General features: G+C 40.6%; 1 protein-coding gene across 2 annotated transcripts in view; it reads right to left on the bottom strand.

Moving 5' to 3' along the window:
* fam184ab (family with sequence similarity 184 member Ab) overlaps window positions 1–24,150 on the bottom strand; it is a 230,620-nt gene that overhangs the window by 12,632 nt on the left and 193,838 nt on the right. For both annotated transcript variants that reach the window (XM_033648787.2, XM_033648786.2), the window contains exons 18-20: window positions 18,707–18,853; window positions 2,611–2,728; window positions 2,308–2,412 (exon numbers count right to left, since the gene is read on the bottom strand). In XM_033648787.2, the coding sequence (XP_033504678.1) occupies window positions 2,308–2,412; window positions 2,611–2,728; window positions 18,707–18,853 (370 nt within the window). The remainder of the gene's footprint in view (window positions 1–2,307; window positions 2,413–2,610; window positions 2,729–18,706; window positions 18,854–24,150) is intronic.

The following is a 24,150-nucleotide window of genomic DNA, read 5'->3' as shown; positions in this document are numbered from 1 at the left end:
CTGGTAGAGTAAAGAGAGAGCTAAGTAGCGTTGAAGTAGAGTAGAGCAGGGCAGAGAGATGGAAGCAAAATATATTAAACCCGGTGTTAATACAGCAGAACTGGAGAGAGGGGTGAAAAATAAATAGAGGTGGGCATGGCATATTTGTGTAGGAATTAAGCTACAATACATGACATATGTTGTTTTAATTAATAAATACAGTGTGAATAAAGATTACATAACATAAAAATAACTGCAGTCTGTTAAGAAACTCTTAACAGGAGCTGGCCACTACCGCGGTGCTGAAACTAAATCAATCGATGTCAGGCACATCGATCACCCACCACTTCAACAGTGCATAGGCTAGTCACACACAGCCTACTTACTTTTCATCTTATTATTATTTTTTTTTTCGCCAGATTTCGGTGCGTAACTTGTGCCACAGCTCTGAGCGCACACAAGGGTCTTCATAAAACATAGATTCAAGATTCAATATGCACAGTAAGGACACGTGTTTCCCTGCAGAATGAAATTCGTTCTTTTCTGTCACCAATTAATGCTAAACAATATAAATCTGAAGTATAAAATGGATCAAAATATATACGGTGCATACTGTTTTAATATCTCCTTGCTTAGTGTAATATTAATGTGCCTGCCGCGGCTGGATTTGTGAACGTTTGGTGGCTAAGAAGACTGTTAAGAGTGGGTCAGCTCGAGCCATTTGACTAAAGCTGACGTTATTACTGCTGTAGCATGATGTTATTAGGCTAAATATTACATTTCTAACAGTGTCTGAGCTGATTTATTGACTCAGCATGCTTGTAGGCTGCTGTAATGTTGGGATGTGACTTAATCGTGTGAAAATATCGTTAGCGTTAACAAGCGTTAGTTAGGGGACAAGAGTCAAGAGTCACAAAGACTCACGTAGGCTATGTTAAAAGTTACCTACAACCGGTGTATTTACTGTAGGCTATGTGTCCGGGCTCCTTCACCTGTGGAACGAGTAACGTGACCACTAACTTGTCCCCAAACGAACGCATGTTTCTGTGAGGCCTATGTGTTTCACTAACGTTCTTTATGTATTATGAAGGATGTCAGACTGGCCAATCAGTGGCAGAGCTGGGCCCGGAGTCACAAACAGCGCATTTCAACTGACACAGAACCAAATCGTCAGAACACCGGCACGGTGCCGGTTCCCGAACCTAATTGAGTAGGCTACTTAGAACGGCATGAAAGACAATCTGATATTCTGTTTGTTGTTGGTTATTTCCTTAAAAAACTACGACTTTATTCTCGTAATATTATGACTTCAATCTCATTAAATAAAGACTTTAATCTCATAATTCGACTTTACTCTCGTAGCCTAATATTATGATTTTTTCTCAATTATGACTTCATTCTCGAAATCTCCGAATTTTTTGTTCTTCAATGTGGCCCTAATACTCCGTCGTAATTTCCAATATATAGGCTACACATTATAAGAAAGATATGGGATATAGTCAAGATGGCACCACCCGAGTGGCAGCTGGTTACAGTAGTTCCGACCCCCCTTCGTGTGGTTCTGAGCGAAGCAGTGGCTAATGTGGCACCTTTTTTAATTATGAGATCCTGATCTTGTAATTATGACATCTTTTCTTGTAATTACGAGAAAAGATCTCATAATTATGAGATCTTTTCTTGTAATTACAAGAAAAGATGTCATTAATTACGAGATCAGGATCTCGTAAGGTGTCTAATTTTTTTTTATCCAGTGAATGCAATGCACTTTCGTAGTGCTGAAAGAACACCACGTTTCCTATTAATCCTGTTGGTTCCTCTCCTCTTTCACCGTCCTTGGAGGCTTCACTTGAATTAAAAACAGTAAACTTGTTAAAATTGATTTTTTTCCCAATTTTCTCTCCAATTTTCCATTGCCCTTTTATCACCTGCCACTTGCTGTAAAGTCTGTGAGTTTTCACTGGAACATCTTAATCCTGTCTTTTGCTGTAAAACACCTTCCCTTTGTGTTGTTGCCTTATAAAACAGTGCAGCAGATCACCCTGGAACACTTGGGTCAAAGCTGACAGTCTCCTCCAAAACGGTCTCATTTGTTGAAACAGCAATTGGGGATAATATTTGAAAATTACTGTGATCATGATTTATGGTTGTTACAATGCCAACGGTACCATTTTATAAAACGTCAGTACTGATTGTTCTTCCTATCGATCAGCACTGATGGATGTGAAATGGGATGGAGTGGATATCATCTTTGCTATGAATTAAAAATAAATCGACAGGCTCATCAGAGTGCCCCTGTGTGTGGTGCGTTCCAGGACGTCAGGGCCTTACCTTAATGAGCGGGTTGATAACTCCTACGTTAGGACTGGCGTTGAACACTTTGTTGAAGTTGGTCTCCCTGTTGACGAGTTCCAGCTGGTAGAACTTCTTATCGTCCTGGAGGAGGAAAACCATGTGAGCTGACGGGAGACTCGAGGGACTGTGAAAACAGTTGTTGTGTATATCCAATCTGTCAAAAACAAAAACTTGTGCTGCTGCATCTAAAAGCTAAAAATAAACCAGAGATGGAGTACTTTCCTTTTCACACCTCCTGCTGTATATTGCACACACATTACCTCATCAGCCTTTACCTACCACCAGTTTCTTGACTAGAGATTCTCTCTCAGACACCATGTCCTTAAGCTCGGCGATGAGCTGCAGATCTTCAGGACGACTCTCCCTGTTCCTGAACTTTTCCTCTGTACCCTCCAGCCTGTAAGAAAAAAAAAAACAGAACCATAAATACTCTGCATCACAGATCCACTGAACACCATTCAGGCTTGGATATCTTATGTAAATACAATCGCAGTGTTGGAATGTAACTAAGTACATTTACTCAAGTACCGTTCCTAAAGAAAAATGTTGCTGATTTTCAACCAGCTCTGTATCATAGTGTGTGCAGATGAACCCTCGACCGCCAGTGCCTGAAGGTGCTCATTTGCTGGCAGACTGCTGGAAATCAAGGCTTTTGCCTCACCCAGCAAACCTTTCCAAGTGGATGGGCTAGAAGCTCCAGGTGCTGGTGGTGTTGCTCGCAGCTCGTTCAATACACTTTGGACTTGAAGCCAGCAACACTGTGTCTGCTTCATTTCTTTCTATCTCCCCTTACAGGTAAGAACAATGGCTGTAATATGTTCAATAACTGTGCATGCATGTTTTGTGAGTTACAAGGAATGCACTGGTGGTAAATATCTGTGTCAAAAGCACCTTTAGCAAGTGAATATAGTTAGCTGAAACACTAGAGTGTAGACTCATTTTGACTTGGCCAGCGGACTTCACTACAAGCCAACTGGATGACTGCACAATGAGTACTTTTAATTTTCATAATCTAAATACATTTAGCTGACTTACTTGTTTCCGAGGGGAAAAACCCAAGTTATGTTTGCAGTTACATTAGTGTAAAATACGTAACATCAAATGTTAACTACACATCAAAAAAGGGCAGAAGTAAGAGCAGGTGAACTCGTTAGATCTTGCACTTTGTAGTATGTGTGTATTAGATGGAACCGTTAATGGGTTAAGAGAATTAAAAGCATGTACTACAGGGAGTAAAAAAAGATGAGTGATTCATGGGCTCTCCTTTTTCATTAGCTTTTGATCAATAAAACAGTAATTGTTCCCGGTCCCTTCCCCTTTCCTGCCCTCTTCTCCTCTCATCACAAAAGCCATTAAGGGGGTTCGTATGTTTGAATCAAAAAAACAGTTCATCCGGAGGTTGTTTTTGTTCTGTGAGTTATGAGAACTTTCAAAAAAACGTTATAATGGATTTTTGTTATTTTCCAAGCGGCCCCCTTTAGAGAAATCACCACTTGTGTAAAACCTCCGATTCATTTTATATTCGGTGACATTTTCCAAAATGCAACACACGTTAAAGATCGCTGAGCAGAATGGGCATTAGCCGGTTCTTCAAGCGAAAAACAACCAATCATAGGTGACACCGTCAGCTGGAAAATGACTCATTTTTTTAAAAATTGTGATGAAAAGACAGAGAAAGCTTCTGAAAGCCTTTATCTGGCAACAGCAGCATGTAGTTTAGAGAAGTATTGCGCTGTAAAAAGTTTTTCCGTTTCAGGAAATTGTCTTTTAAATGTGACCAACACACAAGATATGATGAAAGTCATCATATCGTTGTGTCAATCTCATGATCTCATACATAACTGTTACCAGAGTGTGTACTGAGCAAGTTTGGGGCATCTATCTAATTACAGTGCTGCAATTTTTCGTTGTGATTAAAAATAAATGTTTAATTTGGAGGACTCTGTTTTCCTCTGAGGTCAAAAAATACAAGTTTAAATTAAACAAGAACAAACACAAAACTGTGAAAATTAAACATTAAAACAGCCACTGACTTCAGCTACAAGCATCACTTTTGGCTGTAAAGCTGGTCCCCTGCATGTTTAGCTGTGACTCTATTTCTAATTTTACCAAAACCTTATGTGACAATGAGCTAAACAGCCTTTCACTTCCCACGCTGGCACAGTACGAGCCACTGAGGGGTATCTTTGTGACATTTATGCCACAGTGTGAAGTCACACTTTCGTAAAGGCCGAACATCATGGCAGCTTGTCTTCCAGATAAACTGCGGCCTCTCCAAGGAACGTCCAGTGCTGTACAGGAGCAGCCACTGGAGCACTGCTCAGTGATACTGATACATACTGATCTGCACTTTCATCAGATACACTGTCTGCTGCTGTGCTGGTCCTTCTGTGCTCACTCTGACAGCTGTTTTATTGTATTCCTCCTGTTTATCAGACACTTTCTGCAGCTTGAGCATCAGAATCTTTTTCTGTGCTCTGGCTGTGAACATGTTTAACAGGAACGGATCGTTATAAAAAAAGAGAAGGGAACATGTTAGGTTAAATTATGAGTGCAAATGTACAATCACTTGCATTACTTAACTGCTTAAAGCAGTATTAAGGTTTTTTTTTTTGGGGGGGGGGGGGGGGGGGGGGTGCTCTTTGGAAGCAGAAAAAGCTGTGAAAACAATATTAATATTTTATCATATATTAAGTTTGGCCAAACATGTTAGCATACAGTTTTCTATTTACACATTTAGTGGACATGAATAATAGACATATCTGAGCTTTTTTATTCACCCGCTTGGATTGTTATCAGCACATTTAATGCTTGTTATCTGTGTTAACAAGCCTTATAGATATGATTAAGAAGGGGTCTGCTACACCTACCGCCCTGGTTATCAACCTATTCAATGATCATTACCGGTTTGTTAAGCTTCACTTTCATGTTCATCAGGTTAAGGTGCCAAATCAACATGGTTAGGTTTAGAAAAAGATCATCATTGGGTGTAAATATTGGTTTTGCATAGACTCAAACCCCTGTCTGCTGAGTGAAAGCCCTGTGTCCATCTACCACCCTTCCACCCCCAATCATTATGTGGACTTTCTCCCATGTGGGAAAGAGTCATGAAAGCCTTTCCTGGCAGAAAGTTTCACTTCATGGTCTGATAATGGCCTTCTCAACCTAACAGTAGGTGTGGCAGGCATCTCCTCATGCATATTTATGATGCTTATCACCACTGATATCGGCCATTTAATGGCCTGATAATAATATAATCAGCTGTTTTGGTTTTTTTTTTTTGCTAAAATTGACTGGAATTATGACAGAACAACACTTGACAGAAACAATAAAGTTGCAGGTTCAAAAACCAAAACAATGAGCTCATAGATGCTAAAAGAGGACCTGTAAGCTAAGAACTTTTCTGACAGTACACAATGAGTGGGGCAAACTCATAAAACCTACATCCGTAGCAAACTTTAGAAAATAAATACAAATGGAAAATGGAGACAAGAAAATAATCTATGAACCTACATAACACCCTACAGATAAAGCAGAGATGGGAAGCAGAGATGAACACGGTCATATCACAGGACATTTGGAAGGAGGTATGCACTGAGGCGCATCTGGTCACAAATTCCAACACATGGAGGGAATTTAATTTGAAAATAATAATTAGATTTTTCAGAATACCAGAAATAGTATCTTAATTGGACACATTCTAGCTCATGTTGGAAAAAAGTGTGGAACATGCACTGCCAATATATTTTGGCAATGTCTGAAGTTAGGTTTATATTAGAGAGAGGTAATTGATGCCCTTAAAGAGGTCTTTCAACAATATATTTCACAAAGCCCTACAGTAATACTACTGGGTGTTATCTCTGAAAGTCTGAATGTGAGGGATAAGAACTACCTCTTACATATATCAGTTACAGCAGCCTTTATGTATATAATGTATAACTATCAGATGGCTAAAAACCAGACCCTCCCACATACACTAAACGGATCTAAAAAGTCTGGGACCGCTATCTGATAAATCAAATTACATACTCATTAAGATTCAAAAATCTGAATTTACTAAATGTTGGAGTCCAAAACTTTTACATTTATACCCCCCCCCACCCCCCCCCACCCGCCCGCCCCAGCAAATGAGTAGTAATGCAAGACTGGGTGTTTCTCCACCCCAGAAAACAAATTGCCTGTAAGTGATGTGCTGTTTTAATCTAGCTGATTTGTTCAGTAAACTTCTCACATGGAAGGAAGACAAATAATATCTTCTTTAGTAAAATTCATTAGTTCATGATCGGATTTAGAGGGCTCTTTTCTGCTTGATGTAGTACATGTTGTTCCAGCGGGTATATATATATGTGTATATTTTTGTACCAGCTGGTTGAACTGTGGGTGAATTTCCCTGGGGCAGAAGCACACTGAGGCCAATATTAAGTGTCCAGCTATTTTATGCCTGACTGCCAAAGCATCAGCAACCCTTCACTGGGCAGGGAGACCCTCTGCCTCACCAAGTATCAGGGAGTGCAGTGTGACCAATGGCATTCATCATATGTTTGGGTATTTTTGTCTATGCTCACAGGGAGAGAATATTTCCAGGGTTTGGACAAATGCACCTGCTGTTCCTCGGTTTATATGCAAGCCATCAAACTGATTTTCTTCAACACAACCTGCAGGGGGGGAATCCACATCCATCCTCTGCATGGTTAAGCTGATAAGAGATACTGGATGGACACTACTGCTCCAAATGTCAGCAATAAAGCTGCACCAAGACATGGTTTTTCAGGAAGTAGTTCATTTTTTGGGTGAAGGTGGTGTCTGTGATAAGACGATGATTTGGAGTTTCAGGGCGCTGGACTTTAATAAATCCCCAAACTGACAATGACTGATGGTCAAGGAAAGTGTTGGGTAAGTACTCCTGTTATCTTCAGCACCTTCTGGTCGTATTTTGTCATTTTCCCTCATTGCTGCTGCTGCTGCTGCTGCAGTTAGCATTAGCAAACTCAGTGGACTACATATTATGATTTTATTACATACATGATGCTCCTCTTTTTCCAGCCAAAACAGTGACCTCAAAGAACACAAACCCTAACTGTACGATATATGTCTAGTGGTGGGTGTTGCAGTGTAAATTCAATTAGCACATACAGCGAGCAGCAGCAGCGACCCACAGTCCGACACCAGCACACCGTTAGCATGGAAACAGAGGGTTTTGCAGGGAAGCTAACACGCCATCTACTTCTACTTCACTACAAGCCAACTGGATGTTGAAAGAGGTTACCAGCCTCATGTTCTAAAACCAACTGCTGCCGATTTGACCAGCTAAGTTGCAGGTGACACCATCAGCTGGCTTGAGTCAACCTCAGACGGTCAGTTCAAAACTCTGCAACTCTTCTCTGTAACTTTCTAAGACAGTTTCGTCCTGTTGCGAAACTTGTGAACAACTCTGATTGGTTGTTTTTGTTCAGGCATGGTGGATTCTTGCAAATGCCATAAGAAGCTCCCGGAGGAGGCAGGAAAATATGATTTTTTCACAGATTATCTGTCTCATGCACTATTGTCAGGATATAGTGACAGTTTCAGCAAATATGACAAAAACTTATATCTATAGAAGTTACCCACTGAACCTTTAAAGTGACTTCAAACAAACATCAAATATATATAAAGATTTAAACACTCCCCCTTTCCTTTGATTGAGTGGCTTATCTTGTGAAGATGCACTTTGAGGTGTGCAGATATAATAAATAATGATCTCTTGTCAAGTCATTTGTTTTGTTATAACAGGAAACTCTTTGTGCACGATCTCATAATTGATTCATTCAGGAGATGATTATTAAAGAAAACAGTAATGAAAGACAAAAGAAAAGGTCTGCAAGAAACGAAGAAAGACGGATGTAAAAGTTGATATTAAGAGGCTTTGATACTATATGTCCATCCATCCATCCATTTTCATCTGCTTACCCGGGGCCGGGTTGCCGGGGCGACAGGCCAAGCAAAGCACCCCAGATGTCCCTCACCCCAGCAACATTTTCCAGCTCCTCCTGGGGTACCCTGAGGTGTTCCCAGGACAGATGAGATATATAATTCCTCCAGCATGTTGTGGGTCTGCCCCAGGGTCTCCTACCAGTTGGATGCACTCGGAACACCTCAAACGGGAGGCACCCAGGAGGCATCCTGATCAGATGCCTGAACCACCTCAAATGACACCTTTCGATGCAAAGGAGCAGCGGCTCTACTCCGAGTTCCCTCCAGACGTCTGTGCTCTTTACCCTATCTCTACAGCTGTCTCTAAGTCAATCGAAAGCTTTGCCCTCCGGCTCAGCTCCCCCTTCACCACAACAGTCCGGCGCAGAGCACTAAACCGCCGCCAACTATATGTCCCATAACATACAAACTTCAACTATAAAGTACAGTCTGTATAAATACTTGAAAGTCAGCGCAATATGATGGTTGGGAAGAGCTACATCTTTTAAAGGGCTGTGTGACTTGTGCGGGTGGATTTCATTCTGATGAGATTCAAGCAAACCACAGGAAAGACGGACATTAAGCTTTATGAATGTCCAACACTGATCATTTACTTTCTGTGTCATGATGACTTTCGGCTCCTAGACTGTCACATCTGCTCCATCTGAGCAGAATGAGGTGTTTTGAGTGTCTAAGGGCTCTTGCTTGGCATCTGGAGAGCCTTTTTTAATCTTATGAATGTTTAACCTGTAAGATTTAACTAGATTTATGCAGTAGGGAGCAAACGCATTGTTGCTATGGTAACCTGCAGTATAATTGACTTCACACACTGGTTTCAGAACTGTTAAACCGTTGACTGCAATTATGTTTCAGGTGTCTGGATGTATGACTTTAACAAACAACAGCAAGCTGGTATACTGCTGATGTGACAACAGATGTGACTACAAACTCCACGCCTAGTTGGCATGACGACCAAAATCCAAACAAACACAAACTGTAACCCACAGACATGCTTTCCAACTCCCACAGGACCAACCGATAAGGCGCAGATGCAGGACAAAATGCTAAAATATTCATGGAACTTAAATGGTGGAGCGTTCTCAGTGGCTGTTTAGGGAAAGGGATTTGTAGGGAGGGAACAAGGCTGTCGTCACCATGTTGATTAATTAGAAGGAAAGGGACAGGGCTGGTGCTGAGGACAGATCTGTGTTTTAGTTAATTAGATGGAAGACAGTGGATCATCTCGGGGGACAGCCCCAGAAATGCGTCTTTTGTTAGTGAAGTGAAGAAACTGCCAGAAAATAAAAACTGCTGACCTTTTGAGTAAATTTGTCCCAGAAAACAGGTCAAAATAACAGAAAATAGATATGTTTAGTCTGTGAACTTAATTCCCTGTACAGACTGTGAGACAGTGGAAAAAGTACATTTTTAACCTGATGGTGGCGATACATGAAAAGTGATCACAAATCATCCAGAGGGTAACATGAATGTCTGCACCATATTTAATGGCAGTCCATCCAACAGACAAAGATATCTCACCCTAAGCTTCAGAATATAAATGTCAACCTCACAGTGGCGCTAGGTGAAAAGTCAGGGGATTACCAAAGTCAGTTAGCATCATCCACAGGGGGTCATGAATGTTCGTACAAAATGTCAATCTATCCAATAGTTGTTGAGATATTTCAGTCTGGATCAAAAGTGATGGACTGACCAACCAACCACCTGGCACTAGCTGTGTTAAGCCATTTTGTATTGTGTCCATGCCACAGGAACGAGGAATGATCATAGCTCCCAGAAGGCCATTCTGAGGGATTATCTTAGCTCCTGTTTTAGAGTAGGTACTCTCCTAGCACAAGAAGAACCTTGAATGACTTAAGTGTATGGTGACTGGTTGAAAACATGAGCCAATGAAGCACCGGCAAATGCCATTTGTAAAAATCAATTAGTAGTGTAATAACAGACAACACAAAACACAAACAGCTTGTAACAAAAATGGAGGAAAATACAGACTAATGGAACAACAGTGAAGTCCAGGCTTTACTTTGCATATCTGCGACAGTGGAAATACAACGTGATTTTGGCTTGTCAAAGCGAAATACAAGAAGCCCATGAAGGTATGTAGTTCTCAGGGGTGCTCCCAGTCAGCAGTCCCTCTCAGGAAGTCACCAGAACGGTTTGGCACAAAAACACCTACTGCCATCCCTAGAACCACAAAACCAAGATGAAGAATGCTCAACTTTAACCCAACATGGACAAGGAGTCCTTAAAGCGCTACAAATGAAAGCACAACAGCCAGTGAGATTAAAACATCAGCACATCCATCTCCATGATAACTGAGCAAACTCCATCCTCTGGTAAAGACTGCTGAAGGGATACTTTGATGATTTTCAACCAGATTTGTATCATAACATTGTGGGTAGTGTATGTAAATGAACTATGGTACACTTCCCAACATCTTTCCAGAGCCCAGATCTTCCTGCTCATCCCTCAGCTCAGATCTTTGCTGGCTGTAGGGCTGTTGTTCAAACCACAGTGTGTACTTCCACATTTCTGTATGCCCACCACCACGGGCACAATGAGTATAGAAGCGGATCAAGAGAACGAGACCCACCTCTATTTCTCTCTCAAACTCAGACCAAACTTTGATCAAACGGTAAAACTAAGCAGTGCTGATTAAATAGAAACTAAGATTCTGTTACTTTATTGCCTATTTCTCACCTAGAATGTCTTCAGAAACATATTTCAGTGTACTGTTTGGCTGTAATATGAGAATTTGTGAACAGGAATTGGGTGCCATACTGTTTCCTGTTCTGTAAGGAGGCCAAAAAAACCTGAGGTCAAACAGTAAAACTAAGTGGTGCTGATCAAATATGAACCAAGATTCTGTTACGGCATTGCTGATTTCTCATCTTAATGTTTTCAGAAATATATTTTAGCTTAATGTTTAACTGTAATTCAATTTTGTTTATTACCAGCTGGCCGCCATATTGTTTCCTGTGTCAAAGTGGACAAGCTGCATTACATCATCCATCAGTGGGAGCATTTATTGGCCCAGTGTGGTGCAGTGCATTCTGGTAGTTGAAGGTTTTCTACCTCTTGAGCAAAAGCGAATGCCACAGCCCTTTCCTCTGTTTTTTATTATATATAAATCTATGGATTCTTGACCTCTCCTGTTACATTTTTTTGGTGTTTATTAGTGCAAATACTACAAGGAAAAATATATTGGAACATTTTTATGGAAATGTCTCTGCTAATTATATCATTATCTGTCCACCTGTCCTTATATTGTATGTGAGAGCCTCTTGAACTGCAGATCCTGCATATTACTCTGTGTGCAATCACAAAGTGTCTTAATGTCGTATTTTCTGTGTAGATGTAATAAATATAGTTCTAATAAAAAGACAAACATGCTCTATATGGATGTGCATCCATTTGAGTCCAGCGGGTGGCGCTATTTGCTCTCAGCTGAGTCAGACTAAAAGGAGGTCAGCTCTGGAGAGGATGCTAGCTTGCTGCATGTCTCCCGACTCTCTCTCTCACACACACACATACACACACACACACATCGCTGGGTTTTCCATGAGGCTTTTCTTTCTTTATCTCGCTCTGTTTTTATCTGCTGTCCTCTGTTTATATCTGTATCTCTATAGTTTCTCTTGAGGTCTGGTTTAGTTTTTCTCCCTCATGACTTGGCTTCATCCACTGCCCCGCCGGCAAAGATCTACCTTTCAACTTCTTTCTCTTTTCTTCCTCCATCCATCTCCTCCTCTGAATCTCTGCCTTCACCTGCAGTCATTTATGTCGTAGCCCATCCACAATCTCTTTCCTCATTCTCTTTAGTTGTAACTTTCACATCCCCACAGCTTTCTCTTGTATTATTTCACTCTATAGATACATTACAGCATTTGCCTCACTCTTTCCTACAGTATCCCCACTGCATGGCATGAATAATATAACTCTCCCTCTTCATATGCAGTAATAAAACACATTCCTTAGACTTCAGTATCATTACTTGCTAAGCTAAATGTCTTTGATCTTTATTTCATGAGCCTATACATCACCTTTGATCCATGCAGGTTCTTCAACCGAGGATTCATGATATGTAAAGTTACTTTATACTGTACAGCACATTTGGCCAACCATCCAATAAGGATGAACTATAGTTTTCCATTTAGTCGTTAGGTCTTAAGATTTTGGTTGAAACCAGCATGTGGTCATGATTAAGTCTGATTTATCTAAAGGTGAATCATTTTGATGTTCTTACAGGCTTTTTTAGTCCACCAATGATAATCTTATCTTAAATTATGCACCACTACCGACGTGTCCAGGTTTAAAAGGGACCTTACATTATGTCACAGCTGTGGCAATGACACAAATCAAACACCAATCAGTCCAATCAATGACTGAATATAGAGATAGATGAGTCTCCACTTCCTCCCACAGTACAAAAATGAAGCCAAAATATCCCAGATATGGCCGCTGTCATCTTGCCCTAGTGACATCATTTGGAGCCAGAGTCTGTGCAGTAGCAATCTGCTGTGGTTTCAAAGTCCTCCTCATACACCTGACCAAACGTATCAGAAAAAAAAAAACTCATCAGAAAATGAACATACATTGGGGGATTAGAACTATCTAGAAGAACAGAAACTTTGGGAAAAATGGATGCATAACATGTTCTTTGATCTTAGGGTGTCCTGTTTGGTTCGGTTCAATCAAACTCAAGTTTGTTTGCCCCCTAAGTGCGGTTCATTTGGGCAGGTGTGAACACAGCAATCACACTCAGGTGCACACTAAAACAACCAGACTGAGACCCTCTTGAAGAGGTGGTCTCGGTCTGGTTACAAACGAACTCCGGTGTGGTTCGTTTGTGGTTTGTGGTTCCGACCTTGATCTGAACCAACTGCAGTCACATGACACATTGTTTGGGTTAAACATGAGCATGTTACAGTCCTGGAGGATTATTAATGTGCACCTCCTCTTGTACTGCCTTAATATGCACATTCAGCACATCCAATGCATCAAAACATTGTTTTCTAGTTGGAGCCGCGCCTCGTTTTCAAACTGTATGGTTTGACTAAAATGAACAATGACAGCAATATAGTCCCCGATGAGCAACGCTAAAATCAACCTGCGTAGTTGTCCCTCCATTGTGACATTAGAAAGTGTCACATTTATCTTGCAAGTGTACTCTGCTTCAACATTTTGTTTACTTCCTGGATTTTTCCTGCATGGAAATTCTGATCAATCAAGAGCACCTTTCTTGCGCAAGGCATTTGATATGGTCTGCTTATAAATGCTGGCGTGAGAACACGAACCAACTCTAGGCAATTATACAACTTTGTAATAAAATGAGTGCCTGATTCAGACCAAAGCAAGACAACTCTTGGTCTGAAAGTACCAACGGTTTGGCCCATGTCCCATCCACTATTATAGAGGAGGCGTAGTTAATGACCTTCACTGTAGCCAGCCATCAGAGAGCGATTAAGATGTTTTGTCTTCACTTCTGAGGAGCTGTCATGTCGTTCATCTTCATAAACTATGATTCCAATCAAATAGGCAGAACAATGGGACTGGTTCATGGGAAGCCACTCTTTACAACAGACAGGGTTATATCTCCTGTACCACTGATAACATCGTGGTCATGTCTAAGAATTTAAGTTTAATTACAAGAGGAGGAATTTCCAAATGTATGTTTTATACACAATCTACACATGGTGGGTTTCAAAATATGATTCTAATAGTTTTCAGATTGAAGTTTGATACATTTTATTGCATTTAGATGATAAATCCGAATGTAAATTAAAATATAACAAAGGGAATATTAGGACATACAGTACAGGCCAAAAGTTTGGACACACCTTCTCATTCAATGCGTTTTCTTTATTTTCATGACTATTTACATTGTAGATTCTCACTGAAGGCATCAAAACTATGAATGAACACATGTGGAGTTATGTACTTAACAAAAAAAGGTGAAATAACTGAAAACATGTTTTATATTCTAGTTTCTTCAAAATAGCCACCCTTTGCTCCGATTACTGCTTTGCACACTCTTGGCATTCTCTCCATGAGCTTCAAGAGGTAGTCACCTGAAATGGTTTCCACTTCACAGGTGTGCCTTATCAGGGTTAATTAGTGGAATTTCTTGCTTTATCAATGGGGTTGGGACCATCAGTTGTGTTGTGCAGAAGTCAGGTTAATACACAGCCGACAGCCCTATTGGACAACTGTTAAAATTCATATTATGGCAAGAACCAATCAGCTAACTAAAGAAAAACGAGTGGCCATCATTACTTTAAGAAATGAAGGTCAGTCAGTCCGGAAAATTGCAAAAACTTTAAATGTGTCCCCAAGTGGAGTCGCAAAAACCATCAAGCGCTACAACGAAACTGGCACACATGAGGACCGACCCAGGAAAGGAAGACCAAGAGTCACCTCTGCTTCTGAGGATAAGTTCATCCGAGTCACCAGCCTCAGAAATGGCAAGTTAACAGCAGCTCAGATCAGAGACCAGATGAATGCCACACAGAGTTCTAGCAGCAGACCCATCTCTAGAACAACTGTTAAGAGGAGACTGCGCCAATCAGGCCTTCATGGTCAAATAGCTGCTAGGAAACCACTGCTAAGGAGAGGCAACAAGCAGAAGAGATTTGGTTGGGCCAAGAAACACAAGGAATGGACATTAGACCAGTGGAAATCTGTGCTTTGGTCTGATGAGTCCAAATTTGAGATCTTTGGTTCCAACCGCCGTGCCTTTGTGAGACGCAGAAAAGGTGAACGGATGGATTCCACATGCCTGGTTCCCACTGTGAAGCATGGAGGAGGAGGTGTGATGGTGTGGGGGTGTTTTGCTGGTGACACTGTTGGGGATTTATTCAAAATTGAAGGCACACTGAACCAGCATGGCTACCACAGCATCCTGCAGCGACATGCCATCCCATCCGGTTTGCGTTTAGTTGGACGCTCATTTATTTTTCAACAGGACAATGACCCCAAACACACCTCCAGGCTGTGTAAGGGCTATTTGACCAAGAAGGAGAGTGATGGAGTGCTGCGGCAGATGACCTGGCCTCCACAGTCACCGGACCTGAACCCAATCGAGATGGTTTGGGGTGAGCTGGACCGCAGAGTGAAGGCAAAGGGGCCAACAAGTGCTAAACACCTCTGGGAACTCCTTCAAGACTGTTGGAAAACCATTTCAGGTGACTACCTCTTGAAGCTCATGGAGAGAATGCCAAGAGTGTGCAAAGCAGTAATCAGAGCAAAGGGTGGCTATTTTGAAGAAACTAGAATATAAAACATGTTTTCAGTTATTTCACCTTTTTTGTTAAGTACATAACTCCACATGTGTTCATTCATAGTTTTGATGCCTTCAGTGAGAATCTACAATGTAAATAGTCATGAAAATAAAGAAAACGCATTGAATGAGAAGGTGTGTCCAAAATTTTGGCCTGTACTGTATTATCCTGGCAATGTGGGAAATGTTTTAAAACAGCACGTGGACAAACAAAATGCAGAAAACATAACTGATCAAACAGATCGATGAAGAGTATTGTTGGTATTTGTGACCTCAGCAGTTCTAAAATCCTGGCAACAGCACTGAGAAAAGCCACAATTCAATTTGTTGCATTTATGGGAGTAAGGGATGTTTTTGATGGTTGATGATTATTTGCTTTATGCTTGTCTGCTTAAAGAGAGATGATGAACAAAAATGCCTCTGTCAGAAAAACAGTGTTTCCTGTGTTAGATCATTTTCAAGGCTGTTACACTTGTGGTTTGTACCACCTGGTTCGAACATTATTAGTCTATTAAATAGGAATTAGTCGTGGTTATCAGCATTATAGATATAGGTTAGCGCCACACTCATGATCATGTTGAGAATGGCGTTAACAGCTATTAAATGGCCGTGTTTTCTGTAATGCGGCAACATGTACTGTATATGAACTGACTGAACGGCGGATAGCGTGACGTGTAAGTGAGATGGCTGCTAAGCTGCAGACCACTGCTCGGGACCAACAACAACAAAACCGGTTGCTCATTAGCGAGACATTGAGCTGTTTCCAGGGGTGTTTCAACCCCTAAACGTGGTTGTTCTTTAGTGAGCCATCGCTAAGTTTACTGTGCCACCAAAAGTGGGTGTTTAAAGCCAAACATGATATTTTCCAAACCATAGTAAAGAGTATTTTGTGTCTAAACCTAGCCAAATGTTAACCACAGCTAGGGTCCAAAATTAACACCTGCCAATCGCTAAATTCAGGTAGCTTTTCCTTTTGGCGAGTAAATCAGAGAAGGCTACCTGCCACACTGATGGGTAAATGTTGGTATTAAAATAGACGTGATAAAAACTATGCTGAGGTTCTACCACGTTCTGACATCATTTAGGGATGTGCAGCTCTGCGGCTTCAGTGCTGTCAGTTTCAGGGATTCAGAGACACACACATAGACACAACAGATGATTGTCTCAAGCACCCCAAGTTTTGAAGCACTGATAAGTGTACGGGACATCAGCTGATGTGCTGAAAATATCACTTGAAGCCGGTCCACTGTTGCTACTGCACTGCTAATGTTTAGCCGAGGGTTATGAGTTGCCAATACTTATAAAGGTAACAAAATAATAACATCGAGGCTCCCTGGTCTGAACTAAGACAGCAAACTTCTTATTGCCTCCCACATTGCAAACAGCAGCGCATTACAGCTTCCTAAAAACTCTAGGCATACACACAGCATCACTGCTTAACAGAGGGAACCTATTCACATGCTGAGGCTCTGGTGATGGCATTGTGGTGATGATTGCTCTGGTCTCTTTAAGTTTGTATTCAACATAATACCTTTTTATCTCAATTAAATGCACTTAAATACATGTATATGTAACACAAAAGGGCAATTTATTGTTTTTATCTACCAGCCCCTTTGGTTGGTAAGTCAAAAAGTTAATTTCGGACACAGACCATAGCGTTACTGAAACATAAGGTTCTGCCAACTGCAGCTTAATAGTCAATAAATGCATCTTAAACATGCTAGTTAGTGTAGCAGGAGACTTCTAACCCAGTGGTTCCCAACTAGTCTAGTCAGGGGGTCCAGATTTCTCCTTAGTCATTAGTTCAAGGTCGACACAGTTTAATATATTCAGAGTCATACTTGGGTTTGGCCATGCCGGAAAACTCTATTTTAAAATAAAGTGTGTGTCACTTATGGTCCATTCAGACTTTTGGACCACAACCCACCAGTTGGGAACCACTGTACTATCCCATATCTATACTGACGTCTATTTAATAGAGTGATAACATTCGAAATGTGTGTTTAAACAGCTAAGACAACAGTGACGTTGGCAATGTGATGCCACTGTTTGGACTGAACAGATGAACAAATCATGACAATGATCAGATAAACACATGAGGCTGTGCTCACTACGTATGAAAGCCAAAATGCCAAAGGAAACAGAAATCCGGGATATGAATCTTGGGATTATTTCACTCATTAACTGAAAACTTTTCATATCAATCCTTGTACAGAAATGAAGTCAGTTGTTTGAAAAACACCACCATAGAGTTTTTTAAATCAAAGACTCTACACTGCAGAACCATGTGAGAGCGTGCATAAAGTCACATTACGCCACATGAATATGAATTCAGGAGTGCCAGACATTGCTGTGCATTTGTGTTTTTATCTTTGATTTCATGGAGTCATTTTATCTTGTTGTGTTTTTCTTTGTGTTGAAAATGGAAATGCATTCGTTGCTGCAGAATGCGGCTCAGGTACAGATTGAGGGTGCGACGGTAAATCTCTCTTGGCGCTGCCTTTCATGGTGAGCCGGTTTCGTCATGCACTGTTGTGCTTGCTGCAGCTGTTTATAACATATGACACAAGCAATATGATTAGCTGAGGAGAATATAATTCATCACAGCCGCCTGCTATTTATACTGCGCTTCACCTGACGCATACAAAAGTAAAAATAGACTGCATGGATGCTCCTGTTCCTATATGACTAACAGCTGGAAGTGTATTTAGATATGCCCTAATTGTGTATATGACGCAGTGATGGAGTGGGTCATTGCATGGACAAAAAAGGAAAGCACAGTGTTTGACTTGTTTTTCTCATATTTGATCATCTGCTGGACAAAAAAAAATGGATAGTAGAAGATGAGAACAAAAAGAGTTAAATCCGTAGGAACCAGGAGTGTTTATGCAGGTGTGAATGCTTCGTCTGTTACTCTCCCCAGGGGAAACCTGTCTGTTGCTTTAAGCTTCCATTTGGCACCTGACAACACATAATTACATTATCGAGGACGGATAGGTTGACCCACGCACGAGGCAGTCATGTGTTAAGAATTATATAAGTGTTACTCCTCTGTGCCATAGACCTCTGTCTTTACATAGCTGTTTGACGAGCACATAAGCACATGATGTGTTTACAGTGTGTACATACAGTATCTGAAGGGCGGAGATCTTGTCTTTGAGCACTTCCTGGGCTTTGTTGAAGTCTGACAGCATGTTCTGCGTCTCTCTGCTGTGGACAGCGCTCATTTCGGCGAGCTCCCTCTCGTGCCTCTTCGTCAACTCTTGTTCATGAGCCCTGAGGAGACAGAGAACAGTTAAGTTTCTAAGTGCCTATTAGAAATACAGGACACTGCAAACATAATTTAGTGGATCCACAAAAATATGGAATTTGAACACAACTTCTCTTAGAAAGCTGCCGTGGTATAGAAGCGATAACACACTCTGATGTGACCTGATATGGAAAGTAATAGTCAACAGTGTGCAGTGGTGGATTAAGTATTCATATCCTTTGCTTAGGTAATGGTAGCAATTCAACAATGTACAAATACTCCTATACATTAAATATCACCTTAAGTAAAGGCAGAAAACTATCAGCTTAATTGACTAATATATCAAACCTAAAAGTATGACCCCATTTAGTATTGTATTAATACATATCATTAGATCATTATTACTGATGCATTAAAGGTAAACTTTGGCATTTTTTAACCTGGACCCTATTTTTCCAAGTTTTAATGTCTAAGTGACTGATGGAGACGACAGTTTTTCAAAATTGGTCCAGAGACGTGAAACCGGCCACAATCTAATCCCTATGGGCAATTGTGTACCGTCAATTTACATCCATTAAGCCAAGTTCAGACCAAAGATTCTCCACCAGATGAACTGAAACATGCAACTACTTGAAATGCACCATTTTGCAGCGTTCTAAAAGCCGATTCACACCAATGCAAGTAGATGAGATGGTGTATCATCTCTATGCAACAACTCTCTGTACTTCTGTTCTGATTTTCAGCTTTTCAGGCTTATTTTGTGGCTGAATATAATTTGTAGCTTCTTAAAATATGAATGAGGATAGTGACAGTGAGATACTGGCTACAGTTGCATTTGTAGTAGTGATGAAATGGCGAAAATCATTAAACAAGCAGCAGATTGACTGTATTCATAATCAATATGCCACAATGATATAAGTAAGCAGCACCAATTAATAAGTCAATGAGAATGTGTGTGTGTGTGTGTGTGTGTGTGTGTGTGTGTGTGTGTGTGAGGGGACATAAGCACATACAGTACACTGTGAGGATGGAAACAGAGGGCACGGCGGGGACGGAGCATCTGCCGCAGCAAGCGAACACGCCGTCTACGTCATTTTGACTTGACCAGCAGACTTCACTACAAGCCGATTGGCTGTTTAAACAGGTGCCGTGCTTTATGTTCTAAAACCAGTTGCCAGTGATTTGACTAGCTGAGTTGCAGGTGACACCATCAGCCAGCTTGAGTCCAGCTCAGATGCCCAATTCACACCGCTGCAACTTTTCTCTGCAACACTCTGAAGTGGTTTCGTCTCGTCACAAATAATTGGTCTGAACTGGGCTTTAAAAGTGGTTGTTTTGTCCCTGACAGGCTCAGAGTGTTTATGTTTCTATTAAGTGTCTGATCACATTATGGCAAAGACCCCACAGAGCAATGAAATATTTTTCCTCTCAATTCACTGGTTTGTTTATTATTGTGACCAAGTCTCTCTCAGGGAAAAGTCTCGTTCTGAAATCTCATGAGAAGTGACCTGCTGCAGGAAAAACAATGGTGAAAACATTACAGAATCACAGAAAGAAAGGTCAAGAGAAAGAAAGGTCAAGAGAGAAACTAACAGGAAGAAAAAGTAGCAAAGCCCCCTAAATTAGATTACTTTAATTTTTTTGTAAAGAGTTGCTAGCCACTGCCTTTCAATAATGACACTTCTATTAACAATCTGAGCCTGTCAGTGGCAAAAAAACAAGCACTTGTAATGAATGTAAATTGGCAGCACACAGTTGCCCTTAGGAGTTATACTGCACCCTGGCTTGCTGCTGTGGCTGCCATGTCTCTCTCAATACTGGACAAATTAAAAAAATATATTGTGTCCATTAGTCACTCACAAACAAATCATGGGATAATAGGGTCCAGGTTGAAAAATGCTGAGTTTCCCTTTAACATGTGCAAAGCATTTCGGTGTTGTAGCTGGTTGAGGTGGACCTAATTTTAAATTCTGTTTAATTTACAGTAAAACAATGCATCATATTTAACTGCTTTATGTCAATTTAAATGTTCTTAAAATTACATTATCTGTACAGTAACTAGTAACTATTGCTGTCATATCAACGCTGAGTAAAGATCATAACATCATAGCATCAAATGGAAATACTCAAGTGAAGTACAAGTCTGCACAGTACTTGAGTAAATGTACTTAGTTACTTTCAATGACTAACACTTTGATACAAGGCTTTCTTCACCTGTAGCTTACTATTTTTGTATATACGAACACTTTGTTACATATTTTACGCTGCACAATGATCATTAAAGTACAGAAAAGCGGTATCATGTTAACAGTCTGGTGACCATGGCTGTTACATATCATGTTTTTGCCACATGACACATCATATTTCGTCACATTACATCACGTCACGCCACGTTACATCACAAACAAACAAAAGAAAAATAATCCTTCCTATTTATGAAGCCGTTTAAATAAAGCCGTACCAGTGAAATCACAATTCAAGCTTTAGGACAGAGTGAAGCAAACCACTGGCCAAGACGTTAATGGCTCAGGAAGAATGCATATTTTTAAATGGGTGACATTTCCCTTTAAGACTTAATCAGGACCTGCAGACTCTCCGCTCTCTGTCCGGCTCTCCCAGGAGGAGCGAACATAATGGACTGTTCCACAGAGGAAACGTTGGCGAGATTAGAATAGGGAGATAGATGCACATAATGAATTCCTAGAACATAATTGTATGAAAACATACTATGAATGTAATTAGACTTTTCCAGTTTGCACTAACAGCAGAACACAATAAGACAGTATGAACATGCACCAAACACAAATGAGCTGTGACATATGTATACTTAGTGTACAATATAATGTAAAACACATGCACAGAAAGTGTGTCATTAATTCTTCTTCTTAATGTAGAAGTTTTGGGTGCAGGTGGAAGGGAGCTAAAGAAAGAGGAGCAAGATGGAATATGGGAATAAAAGATGATAATAATTAAATGAGCAGGAGAAAAAGGCTGATGAAAGGGATGTGAGGGATGAAGGAGAAGCATGGATGCCTGTCTGCCTCTCACTCTGACTGGGCCAACTCTCCCTGAGGGGCGCACATCTTATCTCTCTCTGCTTCCTCTTTATTTATTTATCAGCCTATTTTTATCCCTGTGACCAGGATTCAGACGGAGCGTTACGTAACAGAGGGAGAAATGTGCTGCGCATGGGCCTGCCAGCAAAGAGGGGGAAGAGGACGCATATACATATAGACTAACAGCGCATGAAGGAGCCATAGAGAGCAAAGCACCATGGGAGCAGTCATATAACGTACAAACATGGTGGAAAAAACACACACACATAAGTCCTTGATTGATTCTAATGAGTAGCTGGACCACATTAGCTATACAGCACTTAAAAAAAATCCCAACATCCTGCAGGGAGCGACATGATTATAGATTCCATTTTGCTTTTACCCTAAATAACCTTCACATCCAATCAATGGGCTCGTGACACCGGTCAAGACAGACAGAGAGGAAGACAAAGACAGCGAGAGAGAGGGAGTGATTTGCCTCGTCTGCCTTTTTTCTTTCTCTCTTTCATCCTGCTGTGTTTTGGAGCAAGAGTGGGGTTGCAGAAAATATCGTCATCCAAATATAATAAAAGAAGTCAAAATGCAGCAACATGCACTGATGATGGGACACCAAAGAGCAGAGCAAAAGGAGATGAGAGCATTTCTGTGCTTCTTTTGAAAAAACGAGGGGTCAAGGCTATTCTGAAATGTTTTTTATGTTGCTGCTCTGTACTTATTCACCAAAAATAATCATTCAGCATTTTGGGCAAATACTCTGATTCACCTTCTTTTCAAAAGTGAGATGAGAAGATTGATACCACTTCTGTGTCTGTGTGTTGAATACAAAGCAGGAGGCGGGAGATGATTAGCTTAGCTTAGCATAAAGACTGGAAGCAGGGGGAAACAGCTAGCATGGCTCTATCTAAAGTTCAAATATATGTCTATTAACACCTCTTTTGCCAAACAACACAATGTATCTCCTTTGTTTTAATCCATACACAAACAAAAATGTATAAACGACAATGGCACTATAGCCACAAGCTCTGCACATAAGTGTTAGCTATTTGGATAAACAGCTGTTCCTCAATCGCCTCTTTTTAAATTCTTGTCTGTTTATGGCATACAAGATACGACTTGAACATTAGTGAGCTTAAAAGTGTGTTAAGACAGAACTGGAAGCAAATTTTCACCTTGTATCATTTGTTCCAATTTGACTGCTGATTTGCTCCAAACAGCCAATATACCAACTGTGCGGTAAGCGAACTAGCAACTCACCGAGAACTCCAGTTCTTTCTGTTTAATCCATCTAGTCTTATTCCTTTTTCTCTCGTATCTTTACAATTATGAAGCAGGTTCATAAAGCTTAGGGTTACGAGTATATCTTTCCATGTTTTTGCAGCGTCCCTGGTGAATCTGCGTCTAATCTAGTCTTTCCATTGACCAAAATTATGCCACCTCTAAAATTTGCCTCCAGCACATCATTGGAGGTGTTGGTAGGCAGATTTTTCAACTTCAGACAGCAAAGTGAAGGCTAACAGACAAAACAGTTTTCTTTTGCAAGACAGTTTTCCCAACAAATACAGCATGCTAACTTTGTTAGCATAGGCCCATGCTATTTCACATAGCATAAATTCGCCTAGCAGCTATTGGACCTTTTCTCTACTTATATGAAGCCAGGAACCACAGCAAGATTTAACAAAGCTAATGTTATAAAATTTGGCTCCATTGTAACTCAAGGTTGTCTTGTACTTGACATTTCCCCCCATATTTACAACATGCTAATACTATTAGCATAAGCCTATGACATTTCCTGTTGCAAAAATCAGCCTAGTAGCTAGCAAACTCCCTCTGTTTCTTCCTAGTATTTTATGGGGGCTTTATTGCTTTTACAATTTGTTTCTTATCTGTGAAATAAAATGACATAAAAGCTTTGTTTCTACTGAGGGAAATGGTTTTAAGTTTACATAAATAAACAGGAGGTCTGCATTGCCACAATGTGTAGTTAATTCAATTCAGTTTTATTTATAAAGCCCAATATTACAAATCACAATTTGCCTCAGAGGGCTTTACAGCATATGACATCCCTCTGTCTTTGGACCCTCACAGCGAAAAAGGAAAAAACTCCCCCCAAAAAACCCTTTAATGGGGATAAAAGTTACATCTCTGGGGAGATGCATGTCAGGCTAAGGTGTAGGGTATATGTCTCAGCACAATATTTCCCAATATGCTGAAGCATTTTTCAAACAGAGTTAAAACTTTAACTCCTGGTTCTTGAAACTCAAACTCTG

Source organism: Epinephelus lanceolatus, chromosome 13 (assembly GCF_041903045.1).
Source record: "Epinephelus lanceolatus isolate andai-2023 chromosome 13, ASM4190304v1, whole genome shotgun sequence".
Classification (NCBI taxonomy): domain Eukaryota; kingdom Metazoa; phylum Chordata; class Actinopteri; order Perciformes; family Serranidae; genus Epinephelus; species Epinephelus lanceolatus.
The sequence above is the reverse complement of the archived record's forward strand: the minus strand, read 5'-3'. Positions and strand labels throughout refer to the sequence as shown.